This window comes from Rhinoderma darwinii, chromosome 5, assembly GCF_050947455.1.
Source record: "Rhinoderma darwinii isolate aRhiDar2 chromosome 5, aRhiDar2.hap1, whole genome shotgun sequence".
In the NCBI taxonomy this organism is placed as follows: domain Eukaryota; kingdom Metazoa; phylum Chordata; class Amphibia; order Anura; family Rhinodermatidae; genus Rhinoderma; species Rhinoderma darwinii.
The window spans coordinates 299,336,627-299,350,234 of NC_134691.1; the positions used below are offsets into that span (position 1 = coordinate 299,336,627).

At 38.1% G+C, this 13,608-nt stretch overlaps 1 protein-coding gene and 1 long non-coding RNA gene across 2 annotated transcripts in view; one reads left to right on the plus strand and one right to left on the minus strand.

The window, feature by feature from the left end:
• The window catches only part of LOC142652004 (sodium channel protein type 5 subunit alpha-like), a 358,710-nt gene that overhangs the window by 287,184 nt on the left and 57,918 nt on the right, over window positions 1–13,608 (plus strand). The window contains exons 20-21 of the mRNA XM_075827343.1: window positions 5,871–6,025; window positions 8,133–8,306. Of these exons, the coding sequence (XP_075683458.1) occupies window positions 5,871–6,025; window positions 8,133–8,306 (329 nt within the window). The remainder of the gene's footprint in view (window positions 1–5,870; window positions 6,026–8,132; window positions 8,307–13,608) is intronic.
• Window positions 11,358–13,608, minus strand: part of LOC142652008 (uncharacterized) — a 69,321-nt gene continuing 67,070 nt past the window's right edge. The window contains exons 3-4 of the long non-coding RNA XR_012847760.1: window positions 12,506–12,628; window positions 11,358–11,721 (exon numbers count right to left, since the gene is read on the minus strand). This is a non-coding gene — a long non-coding RNA (uncharacterized LOC142652008). The remainder of the gene's footprint in view (window positions 11,722–12,505; window positions 12,629–13,608) is intronic.

Genomic DNA, 13,608 nt, shown 5'->3' on the forward strand with positions numbered 1-13,608 from the left:
GGGCTCTATGGGTGGGAAATTATTTTGCACACAAAAAATGTGAGATTAAACACCCTATATACAATTCACACTAACACCAAACACTATATATTCAAACCACACACACTATATAGACTTACATTATAGACACTATAAACACAGCACACACTATATACACAGCACACACTATATAGACAGCACACACTATATACACAGCACACACTATATAGACTTACATTATGACACACATAAACACACACACACTACATAGACTTACATTATAGACACTATATACACATCACACACTATATACACAGCACACACTATATAGACTTACATTATGACACACACACACACACACACACACACACACACACTACATAGACTTACATTATAGACACAGCACACACTATATACACAGCACACACTATATACACAGCACACACTATATAGACTTACATTATGACACACACACACACACACACACACACACACACACACACACACAAACACACACACACTACATAGACTTACATTATAGACACTATATACACAGCACACACTATATACACAGCACACACTATATAGACTTACATTATGACACACACACACACACACACACACACACACACACTACATAGACTTACATTATAGACACTATATACACAGCACACACTATATACACAGCACACACTATATAGACTTACATTATGACACACACACACACACTACATAGACTTACATTATAGACACTATATACACAGCACACACTATATACACAGCACACACTATATACACAGCACACACTATATACACAGCACACACTATATACACAGCACACACTATATAGACTTACATTATGACACACACACACACACACACACACACACACTACATAGACTTACATTATAGACACTATATACACAGCACACACTATATAGACTTACATTAACTAACACACACACACTTACCAGTCTCTTCCTCTGCGGTGCTTGTCTCTGGCAGCCTCCAGGACCTTAATCATGTGACTGTGACGTCACCACAGGTCCTTCACCCTCTAGTTTCAGTTTTGCCGTTATCAGGCAGCTGCTGGAGGTTTAGACAGGAGGGACAGTGCACAGCAGCACAGAGGAGCAGACTGTCAGGGAGACTCCAGCACCTGCCAATCACAATCTCTGACAGTCTGCTCTCTACAGCTGATGTGCTGTGCCCCTGTTCCCTGGCCGCAATTGACTCCCCCTGCACATTCCCCCCGCCTCTAGAATGCGGCCGGCAGCAGCAGCCCTGGAGAGTTTTGTTTCACTTGTGTGCGGTGTGGGAAGCTATGGGCCCCCCTGCAAGCCTTGGGCCCCGGGCGACCGCCCGAAACGCCCATATGGGGATCCGCCACTGACTGGGGGTGTCTAGAGGTTTAAAATTTCCCGTGGCATCTCTGTCATCCCACCAGCACACTCCTTATTCCATTTACAGACTATAGGTTGTAACCTGCTGACACATTAAAGCTGGCCATACATCTAAGATAGCTGTTGCTCCAATTTTTGTTTGGAAGACAGCTATCCCTTGTGACGCTCCCATAAGCATGCACCATGGAACTCGCCAAGTGCACATGGTAATAGCATAGTGGGAGGGAAATCACTGATAGACACGTCTGCCAGCGATTATGTCCTGTAGAAATAAAGAATCAGGTATGTTGAAATCCAACATGCCTGATCCTTCTATCCCCCCAAGAGCAGACCTTGGAGATGGTTTGGCTGCCCCACTACACATGGCCAACTTTACAGGGCAATGGCATGGAATTTAAAATTCCTTGCAGACCTGCAATATTGAACACACGCACTGATAAAGAGACTAGGTTTGATAAGAACACTATATTAGGTCATTGTTATTCAGGAATTACCTAAATATTCCCGGAGGTTCACCAAAGATAATGTCACCCCTATGAGTTACATTTTTGCCCCCAAATGCTATAAGCCTATGGTAGGTTGTTCATTGAAATGATCAGATTCTATCTAAAAATGTATTCTGAAATATGAGAAAAATTAACTCTGTATAATAATAGATGTTTTACATACTCTGCCCAGGGGCAAGTTGTTATAAAGGTTTTTTGCGTTACATAACTTGGCACTTTTGGTGAGATGTTACATAAAGTAGGCTGACCTGAGGCTTACATTGTGAAGTATCAGGGACCGATGCTTCCTTTATAATGTTAAGACATATCAGTAGATACATATACATTGTAAAACCAAATGATTCCTTGCCGGAATAAATTCAACTCTGGATTGCTACCTTAAAGCTTTGTGTTTTATTACTTAAGTGACTAGTTTATCTCTATTATGACATATGGAAATAGCATTAAAAAATGTCTCTACCTAAATAGATTTTTATTAGAGTTTGACGAATATGGCAGTCTACCTAAATTGATTTTTATTAGAGTTTGACGAATATGGCAGTAACAGAGAGAGATAGAGTTGGTTTGGGTGCTGTCAACTCTCCCTGCCGACATCTCAGTTTATATACAGCCTTAGGCTGAAGATACCAGTAAAAATGGCTGCAGTGAAGTAGTGCCATTCCCCAGCTTAGCCTGTGTTAATCATCCGATTTTTCTCTAAACAGACTTTTAGTCAGAGAACTTCTCACAGAACCTGTCACATTTCATTTAAGTTTCCGTTTGTTTCAGTCAGGGTTCCGTTAATGGGCTCCCCTGACGGAAAGCTTCTACGGAACCCATGAATGGAGCCCTGATGCAGATGTGAACAAAGCCTTAGAGAAGCTGCAACAGCTATTTAAAATAAATGTTGTAATATTCCTTACATCCGAATTGCTCCTCTGTTTCCTACCCAGTTCTCCCTTGGTCTTCTGGTATGAGTAGGCTACAGTTACATTTTGTAAGGCAACATCATGTGACTGCATCATCCAATGGCAGCCTATTATTTATACTGGATCAAGGCATCACAGTCGAGGGGGACTGAGGAAGAATTCAGCCAGTAATTTTATTCGATTTTTTTCTTTACAATTTACAGGTTTCTTTTGTTATTTTACAACACTACAGGTCCCACAAAACCCCTTTAAAGAGGCTCTGTCACCAGATTTTGCAACCCCTATCTGCTATTGCAGCAGATAGGCGCTGCAATGTAGATTACAGTAACGTTTTTATTTTTAAAAAACGAGCATTTTTGGCCAAGTTATGACCATTTTTGTAGTTATGCAAATGAGGCTTGCAAAAGTCCAAGTGGGTGTGTTTAAAAGTAAAAGTCCAAGTGGGCGTGTATTATGTGCGTACATCGGGGCGTTTTTAATACTTTTACTAGCTGGGCGTTCTGACGAGAAGTATCATCCACTTCTCTTCAGAACGCCCAGCTTCTGGCAGTGCAGATCTGTGACGTCACTCACAGGTCCTGCATCGTGTCGGACATATCGGCACCAGAGGCTTCAGTTGATTCTGCAGCAGCATCGGCGTTAGCAGGTAAGTCGATGTAGCTACTTACCTGCAAACTCCGATGCTGCTGCAGAATCATCTGTAGCCTCTGGTGCCGGTGTCCTCGCTCGTCTGACACGATGCAGGACCTGTGAGTGACGACACAGCGTGATCTCTCGAGAACACGCTGTGTCTGCACTGCCAGAAGCTGGGCGTTCTGAAGAGAAGTGGATGATGCTTCTCGTCAGAACGGCCAGCTAGTAAAAGTATTAAAAACGCCCCGATGTACGCACATAATACACGCCCACTTGGACTTTTACTTTTAAACACACCCACTTGGACTTTTGCAAGCCTCATTTGCATAACTACAAAAATGGTCATAACTTGGCCAAAAATGCTCGTTTTTTAAAAATAAAAACGTTACTGTAATCTACATTGCAGCGCCTATCTGCTGCAATAGCAGATAGGGGTTGCAAAATCTGGTGACAGAGCCTCTTTAACACACCAAGTAGAAGCAGTACTTGCCCTGCCCAGCTTCTACCACGTCCCCAGTTAGTTTAGATTAAAAAAAAAACACAATATAGACAATATTTTGTTCTAGGAACTGTATAGGAACATTTAAGCGGGCAAGAACGACTGCTGGTCATGTCTCTTCACTCTGACACACCTACACTTCTATGCAAAGTGACAAAGTTTTTAAACAGAGTTCTTGTAATGTTCTGAAAAAACAGAAATGTGACAAGTACTCTTTAAATGCTTTTCCTAAATGAGTCTGCAATTCCTGCTTTGTATGGTAGTGGTAGCAGGGTTAAGGGCCTTTTACAGTGGCCGATAAGCGGCTGGTGCAGCCGAGCACGGATCAACGAGACATTGTTGATCGGCGCTCGTTTGCTCTTGTCACACGGAGCTATGGATGGGGACGAGCGGTCGTTACTCCGATCACTCGTCTCCATCCATTATTATCATGTCGGCAGCGTGTCTCCCTGTTTACACAGGAAGATGTACTGCCGACAATGATATTTTACTTTTTTAAAACAATACGACCAGCAGATGATATCAGAACGTTTGCTCGTTCATCCGCTGATCGTTTCCTTGTTTACACAGGGCAATTATCAGCAACAAGCGTTCTATGAATGCTTGTCTACACGATAATCGTCCAGTGTAAAACCCCCTTTGGATCTATCTGCCTCTTAAATTTAGTCTAGGACACTCCAACCATTCCTAAATGAATTTAGTATTTGTCTTTTTTTAAATGAATAAAAAAATTCTAAAAACAAAAAATGCTTTGGTGATGGAATAGGACTAGGCACTAAAATTATCATTTGGTATGAAATTTTGTCAGGTTACCATTGTGCTCAGATGTTAGTATTTTATGTTGTAGGGCTTTGTCCACCTTAGTGCTACTCTCCATTCCATTAGGTCTCTATTTCTTTTTTACTTCAAGAATAGCCATTAATATCTATGAACAATTGAGGACATAATGCTGGGGTGAACAGCGCCTTCTTGCAGTAGCTACTGTGCATCAGAATGAGATAAGAATGCAAATCATAGTAGTTAATATACAAAATAGCTTGAGGACCGCCACATTCTGAAATACAGTAAAACATATATAGGATGTTATATGCTGCATACTTGATGGCTGATACTCCCTAAAGCATTGCATAATAATAATAATAATAATAATAATAATAATAATAATAATAATAATAATAATAATAAAAAAAAGTAATTTATTCCTGTTGGTAAATACAATAAATGCTAGGTCAATTATTTTAACATTTTGATTTCTTTCAAAGAGGACCCGTCATCTCTCCTGACAGGTCTGCTTTAGTAAATATAATTGTATTCCCCATGAAATAACAATTCTGGAGCATGTTTTCTTAGAACTCTACGTTGTGCCTTTCTTCTGTTATTCCTCCTAGAAATTTATGAATAAATTCAAAACTGGGTGTTACCGGTTTGAGGTGTGTCCCTACACAGACTGACGATGTTGAATCAGCGCTGATGGAATGAGATTTTTTAGGAACATGCCCCTTTGACGAGGGAAATGGTTACACCCAGTTGTCAATTTAATCATAAATTTCTAGGAGGAATAACAGAGGAACGCCCCAATGAAGCTTTCTAACAAAATAAGTCCCGGAATTGTTACTACATGGAGAATAAAAGTATTTACTAAAATAGACATAACAGGAGAGGTGACCGTTTCTCTTTAAGAAGAGATTATAGGTACATGGAAATACCAAAAAGAAAGTGGTATTATTTTTAAACTTTTTGAGTTCACTGCATCCTGACACTACATCTTGAGTACTAACTACTATAGGAAGTGTGATGTAGACAGAGCAAACTCTACAAGCCGATTCCTAAAACAATCATATACTCCATATAGCTACAATATTGCCATTATATTGCCATTATTTTGTATTCATCATATTCTGTTTTTTTCAGCTAGTGTTCATTGTATTTTCTTACTTTTTAGGCTGCTTGCATTATTGTCCATGCTGTAAAGTTGACATCACAAAAGGAGTTGGTAAAATATGGTGGAAAGTGAGAAAGACTTGCTACAGGATAGTTGAACACAACTGGTTTGAGAGCTTTATCATCTTCATGATTCTTCTCAGCAGTGGAGCACTGGTAAGTATTATGCTTTATTTTTTATTAGATGCATTGTACATTGTACAGAATTTTCAACTGGACAATCCCATCTCTAAAGCAGGTCATCCTAGCAATCAGTTGGTCGCTCTGGGTAGGCGCACATTTCCCCTGCAATGATCTCTGCAGGTGAAGTATATCATTACATGATGTCAATTTAAATGATTGGGTAACCATTTAATACATTGGCACCCCCACACCCCTATGGGTTGTTCAGTTAGGACACCCTTTTTAACCCAAGTTACCCCTTTAACACCTTAATGACCGCCCACCGTCTTTTGATGGCAGGCGTTGCAAGTGCTTTGTCTACAGCAGCGTCTGACTGACTATGTGCTGCCCTAACAGCAGCCTGTGTCAAAGTGACAAGAGACATGTTCAAAAGAAAATGTCCCAAAAAAAGCCATTATTTTGCATAAAATATATTTTATTGCCCCTACATTACATAAAACCAAAAAAACCTACACATATTAGGTATCTACACAACTATATAACCTGAAGAATTAATTTAACGTGAACTGGATAAAAAGTAAACAAGAACAACAATGGCAAGAATTTCTTTTTCCTATATTCATGCCGTAAAATTCAATTTTTTTCAAAACCCCAAACTGCGGAGAGAAAAAATACAGTTTTCCCCACATAAAACAAGGCCTCATACAGCCACGTCAATGGAAAAATAAAAGTTATGACTGCTTAAAGGTCATTAAGGCTTTTTCAGGCCCAGTCATTAAGGGATTAACTGATGTATTCCTTCCAAAAACAATTGTTGACTTATTTGGCTTTTTATAGAAAAACTGAATTGTCATTCATACTGAGGACATGGACTGGCATAAATGTGCATTCACACAGAAAATGTCATCACTTATGTCAGTCTCTTCACCAGTAGATGTTATCTTAATGATTAATAGATAAATATATGTAAAGCCCATGCTTCTTCCGAAGGAAAATATATCTTGTTATTCCATTGCCTTTCATCCCCCTAATCACAATCACTGAAACAGATGCAGTGGCACAATACAATTTACATGATCTAAAACTAATTTGCAGTCACTTTTGTTCCTCAAACTCTATTTTCTTCTCACATCTCTATTTGGATGTGGAAATGAAATGATTTTACATCAGTAATAGTTAAAGTCCCCGAGGGTGCCACCGATGTGATCAAATTCGACATCCTTCCTGTAGAGCATGGGTGTAATCTCATTGACCAAAATGATGTCATGTTTTACTGTAACAAGTCACAATAATCACGTTTAGGGTGGCATATGATTTCTAATAGCTACTTCTTTCCTCTAATGACATTTAAAGGGACCAACTATAGTTTGTTTGTTTGGCCAATAGTAACTTTGTAGAGTTTGACAGCATAATGTTACAAGGTGCATTGTGACAAATGACCTAATGAAGGATTCGGTACTGCCTCGACTTCACAATAGCATACCATATGATGCCTCTCTTCATCAGGCATATTCTATATTTTTGCCTAGATACTGTATATCTCTCTCCCCACAAATATTGCTTATCTTAGATCATATCTAATCTTCTCTCTTCCATTTTCAGGCAGTCCATAAAGTTGTAAACAGTCCAGTCATCTGCATATAGATAGTAGCTCTATATGGGTAATATTTAGCAAAGCTGAATAAGAGGGGTCATTGATGACATAAAAAGGGTGTTTTCGCTAAGGGTGTTTTGTACTGCCTGAAACCATATTATGGAACCCTAGGCAAATAATATTATTAGGAGTAATTGATTAGCCGGTGCTTCATTTCTCGTAGTATTTTGTATAACTGATGGCTTCACTTGTCTCATATTGTATTTTTCATGTTATAGTTTGCCCAGTATACTCTGTCAGTGGTACAGTAATAAATTGCATTATCATGCGCGCCGGTGTTCTTTTTTTATTAAGTTGTCACAGTTGGTCATAATTTAGGTACAGGTCAAAAGAAAACACTTTGTAGTTATCAAGTTAGCAAAAGTTTTTCTGTTGCCATGGGGATTAAAACTCAGAATATTAGTTCACAATTCATGTCAATTATATGTTACTGAATGCAGTTCACTTGTGTTTTAAAAACTTGCCTCATAGATTTTTGGTTTTCAGGCATTTGAAGATATTTACATCGACCAGAAAAAAGCTGTAAAAATTATTTTGGAGTATGCAGACAAGGTGTTCACATACGTCTTTGTTCTTGAGATGCTCCTTAAATGGGTGGCATATGGCTTTAAGAAGTACTTCACCAACGCATGGTGTTGGCTGGATTTCTTCATAGTTGGTGTAAGTATTATGGAATTTTTTACGTTTATAAATTCGTTCATGGTTCTTAAATTTGTGTTTTTTTTTGTGGTCATATAAGGTATTTAGTATTTATCGTGAAATGATGTGCCTCTATTAGAGTTTAGAGAACTCAATTATGGTAATGTCAAATTATACACCCGAGAATGGTCAATTAGAAGCCCAATCCACTTGGTTGCGAGTTGATTTTAACCAGATGTCACCATTTGTGGCACTGTTGTCAATCAGTGGTATTTCCCTGGAAGGGGAGTACGCAAGCAAAAGGGATGTTTACACCAGAGCAAGATGTGCACTTTTGACTTGGTCTCAACAATACCCACCAGAAAAATCCAAATGTCTATAGAATCCAAGGCACCACAGTTAACGTTTATAATGCTTTATTAATCTATATTAGTGGCAAAAAAATCATAACAGCAATGTACCTATAATAAAACGTAATAAACAAGCCCAAAATTGGTGTCAACCCTGCCCCTAGAAGACGTTGTCACAATGAAATTTTGTAGGAAATGTATCTAGTATGTATGTACCCCAGCAAAAAAAAGAAAAAAAAAGCACAGCAAAATAACAGAGTAAGATAACCCCTTAGTGACCGCCAATACGCCTTTTCACGGCAGCCTAGTCTAAGTCCTGCACGAGTGTCCCGTGCAGGCTGGAGCGGGTGCTCGGCTGTCTGATGACAGCCGGGATCCTGCTCCAATGGTAGCGATCAAAGTTTAGTTAGATCGTGGCCATTTAACCCTTTAAATGCTGCGGTCAATAGCGACTGCTGCATTTACGTCGTTTACAGTGGGAGTGAGCTCCCTCTCTCACCCGTCGGCGGCCCGCAAATGCAATCGCGGGCCTCCAATGGGTCGCCTTTGTTAGGCCCCCAGGCCTGCCCTGGCTATATGCCTATTAGGCCGCGCCAGAGGCATTGCCTAATAGATTGCCTGTCAGTTTTACACTGTCAGGCAATAATGCTTTGGTATATTAAGTATACCAAAGCATTATATCTGCGATAAAAAGATCACATAGTGAAGTCTCCTAGTTGGACTGAAAAAAATAAGTAATGAATGTTAAATAAGAATTATTAATAAAGATTACAGTTAAAACATTTCCGATACAGAGTGGTTTTATTTAGTCAAAGTGTAAAAAAGAAACAATAGTACACATATAGGGTATCGCCGTGACTATAATGACCCAAACGATTAATTTAAAATGTAACTTAAACCGCAAGGTGAACGCAACGCAACAAACTATGGCGGAACTGCTATATTTTCCATTGCCCCCCAAAAATGTAATAATAAAAGTTAATCAATAAGTCCCATGAACCCCAAAAAAGTACCAATGAAAACTACGTCTCATCCCACAAAAAACAAGCACACATATCACTACATTGGCGGAAAAATCTAAAAGTTATGGCTCTTGGAAAGCGACGATGCAAAATCAAATAATTTTAGTTCAAAAGTGTTTTTATTGTACAAAAATGGTAAAACATAAAAAAACGATACATATATGGTATCATCGTAATTATACCGACCCATAGAATATAGGTAACATATTATTTGCGTCGCACAGTGTGGGGCGTAAATTTAAAACCCATAGAACAACGGTGGAATTGCTGTTTATTTTTCTATTTCCCCCCCAAAAAAAAGTTAATAAAAGTTAATCAAAAAATTATATATACCCCAAAATGGGGCCAATAAAAAATACAACTAATCCCGCAGAAAAAAAAGTCCTCATAAGGCTATGTCGACAGCAAAAATAAAAAGTTATAGCACTTTAAATGAGACGATGAAAAACAAAAATAATTGCTTGGTCATTAAGGCCTAAAATAGGCTGGTCACTAAGGGTTAAATCAAGCAGATATATATTACATTTAAACATAAAGAAAATGCAATTTTTTCATGCTTTCATAAGTAGAAATATAGATTCAACAGTCAGCACCATTGAGCAGACTATAGTGCAGGAGGAGGATCAGCATACGTTATTACTGAGCGACCATGATTGTCTTGAGAAGAAAAAAGGACAATAATTAAATAATGAAAGGTCCTCAGTGAAAATATATCTAGTACTATATAATGTAGCGTGTCTTCATGGAGATGCATATGCTCCAGTTAGAGACAAGCCGCCTCTAGGACGATGTTCTCCAACCAGTGACTTCTGTGGCTCCGTAGCTGGTGGTAACACTGTTGTGGCAAATGGCACCAGCGATGACGTAGTTTTACTGAAACTTTGCACAAGGGTCAAAACGCTATAGGCTGACACAATGTGTCATATGCAAAACGGATCAATTAATGGAGTGGTCACCAGAAAATGTTATCAACATCGGACACTGTTTGCTTTAATGATATAATTTTATGCATCTGTGCCTCTAAAACGGATTCATAAAGTATTATCAACTTTATCTGCAGTGCCATTTGCTTTGGCTTCATATATGACTTTTTTAGCTACATAGTTTAATTTGGTTTTCAATGTATTATTTCAAAGCATTGAATATTATAGATTCTTATGGAAAGTTATGCAACCATAAAATGGAAAAATTGGTTCTTAGCCTTAATGATTACATGGGGTCCTATTACTGGGAGCTATTTACTACTGACGATAAGAAGTTCCCAGATTAATTTTTCTACCACTTAAACAAAATCGCAAATATACATGGTAAAGAGGGATTTGCCGTATATTATTTTGATAATGTCTGTGGTAACTTATAATATTTTCTCAAGAAGATCGAATTGGGTCTTCAGTTATTATAATTTCTCATTTTTTTTTCTTCTGATCTTTTTTCTCTGTGTGATATTCTAAAAAGTAAAATAGGTTCTATGAGGTCATTATGAATGATTAAAAATGTTTTATCCTCTTGGTTGTATATCAAACGGCATATGATGTTCATTCCATTTGGCAACTTTCCTGTAACAAATTTACATTCCTCTTTAGTACAATTATCTCAAGTTAGAGGAACAGAGGATTCTTAGAGCAAACGGAAATGTTTAGTAAAGCTTGAAATAATAGATCCTTCCTAACTTGGATAAGCATTAAAGTCATCATAACTAATCATATTTAAATGTATTTTATTGTTGCATCTGTATGGTTTCAAAGAACAATGAAATTCACATAATCTGTTCACGAATAGTAAAGCAATACTATTGGCAAAACATATGCTCTGTGTTATGTCTAGTGTATGACCTAAGGGGTGGTGCATGACACAGGAATTCTTTATTTGGTCTTTTTTAGATCCCTGTGTCATACACCACCCACCCAGTCCCTACACTAAGCATAATACAGTGTATAAGTATTCTCCATAGTGGTCTTTAAAATCGTACACACCGGCTATAACATTCCTTCTTCAGATAAATGTAAAAAAAACTCCAGACGACGACTTCACTCCATATGTACAGAACCACTAAACAGCTGTTATCTGCATGGGACAAGGACACAATTATTTTGGTTACTTCCCATTGTTCAATTAATGACTCTATTTGTTACAGTAAATTATCTACCCAGTAGGCAATGGTTAAATTCTAATGTCAATATATATATATATATATATTTATATATATATATATATATATATATATATATATATATTTATATATATATATATATATATATATATATATATATATGCTCAAATATCAGTGGATGGCAGAGAGTGTGTAATGGATAATGAACTAGCTGATGGCAAAGTAAACTACCATGTTTCACAATTTTCTATTGAAAGAGGCTCTGTCACCACATTATAAGTGGCCTATATTGTACATGATGTGATCGGCGCTGTAATGTAGATCACAGCAGTGTTTTTTATTTAGAAAAACGATCATTTTTGACGGAGTTATGACCAGATTAGCTTTATGCTAATGAGTTTCTTAATGAACAACTGGGCGTGTTTTACTTTTTGGCCAAGTGGGCGTTGTACAGAGGAGTGCATGACGCTGACCAATCAGTGAACAATCAGCGTCATACACTTCTCTCCATTCATTTACACTGCTGTAATCTACATTACAGCGCCGATCACATTATGTACAAGATAGGCCACTTATAATGTGGTGACAGAGCCTCTTTAAAGGGAATGTACTACCTTTTTTTTCTAATTAAAAGCAGATAGTTAGACATATTGTTTTATTCTAATATGTTTTTATTTTTTGACTGTAGATTTTTTTTATTCTACTTTCTGTACATTATTATGGGTGAAGCCATTTTACCTGAGCTTCTGTTAACAGCATTTAGAGATATGCTTTACAGCAGCCACATGGACCAAAGGAACCGGTGAACAGGAGGGGACCCATTGCCTTCTATGGGAGAGTTTTCGAGGCATGCTCTGTAACCTGTATGTAAAAAATAAAACGTATCACCAAAAACTCTTAAGAAATATGCAGTATTATTTGGAGCTTATTCAATGCACTGCATGGGCCATATAGACATGGTATATCTAGTTGGTACCATCCCATTAAAGGGGTTGTCATTGGAGAAGAAGGCTGCAATAGCTGTGAATCGCCGCTACATGTGTGTCGAAGATTCACAGTGAGCAAGTAGAAATTACGGGGTACACACATGATTATCGGGGGTCCCGGGAGTGGGACCCTGACCCATCAGCTATTAATGGCCTATCCTGAGGCTGGGCCATAAATTTTTAGGGACTGAACAACTCCTTTAAGGCTTCCTGTAGCGCACATTTAATGGAAGCATTCCCTCTATGTACTTGAACGGATAAAGAAAAATCATAACTGCATGTGTCCAGAAAATTAATGCAAATTAGTCTATGGAGTGTGTTGTGTGCCATAGTGGAAGGCTCAAGTAGGCCATCTGATATGTGGATATCAGTGGAAATCTTTCAGATGAGGTTCTATAGATAGTACAAATAGGTCTCATTTGAACGTTTGTATTATATTGTTTGTGGAAATTTAGTTCTATAATGTAGGGTAGGCACTCATCAGTTGTTGGTGATGGGCAGCTGGCGAGGCAGTTTTGACAGAAGTGAAGATAAGCTGCACAATCCTTTCTTCGGCTTCACCAATCTCTGGTTTGGTGACATAATTGACCCCTTTTGTGCTTATTATAAGTATATGTTATACTGGGTTCAGGAGACAAATTAAAGATAAATTAAGAGACATGGTTAATGTTGGCATGGACTTCGACCAAGTGAGGCCTAATCACCATGTTCTGGCTGGTGTGGCTCCAGGGCAAAAATACTGAGAATCCCTTGTGTAGGGAACTGTGGATGATTGTGGAACCAGTGTTATATATCTATGTAGCAGTATATATGGATGTAGTGTGTACAATGATCTCTATAAAAAAAATATATAAC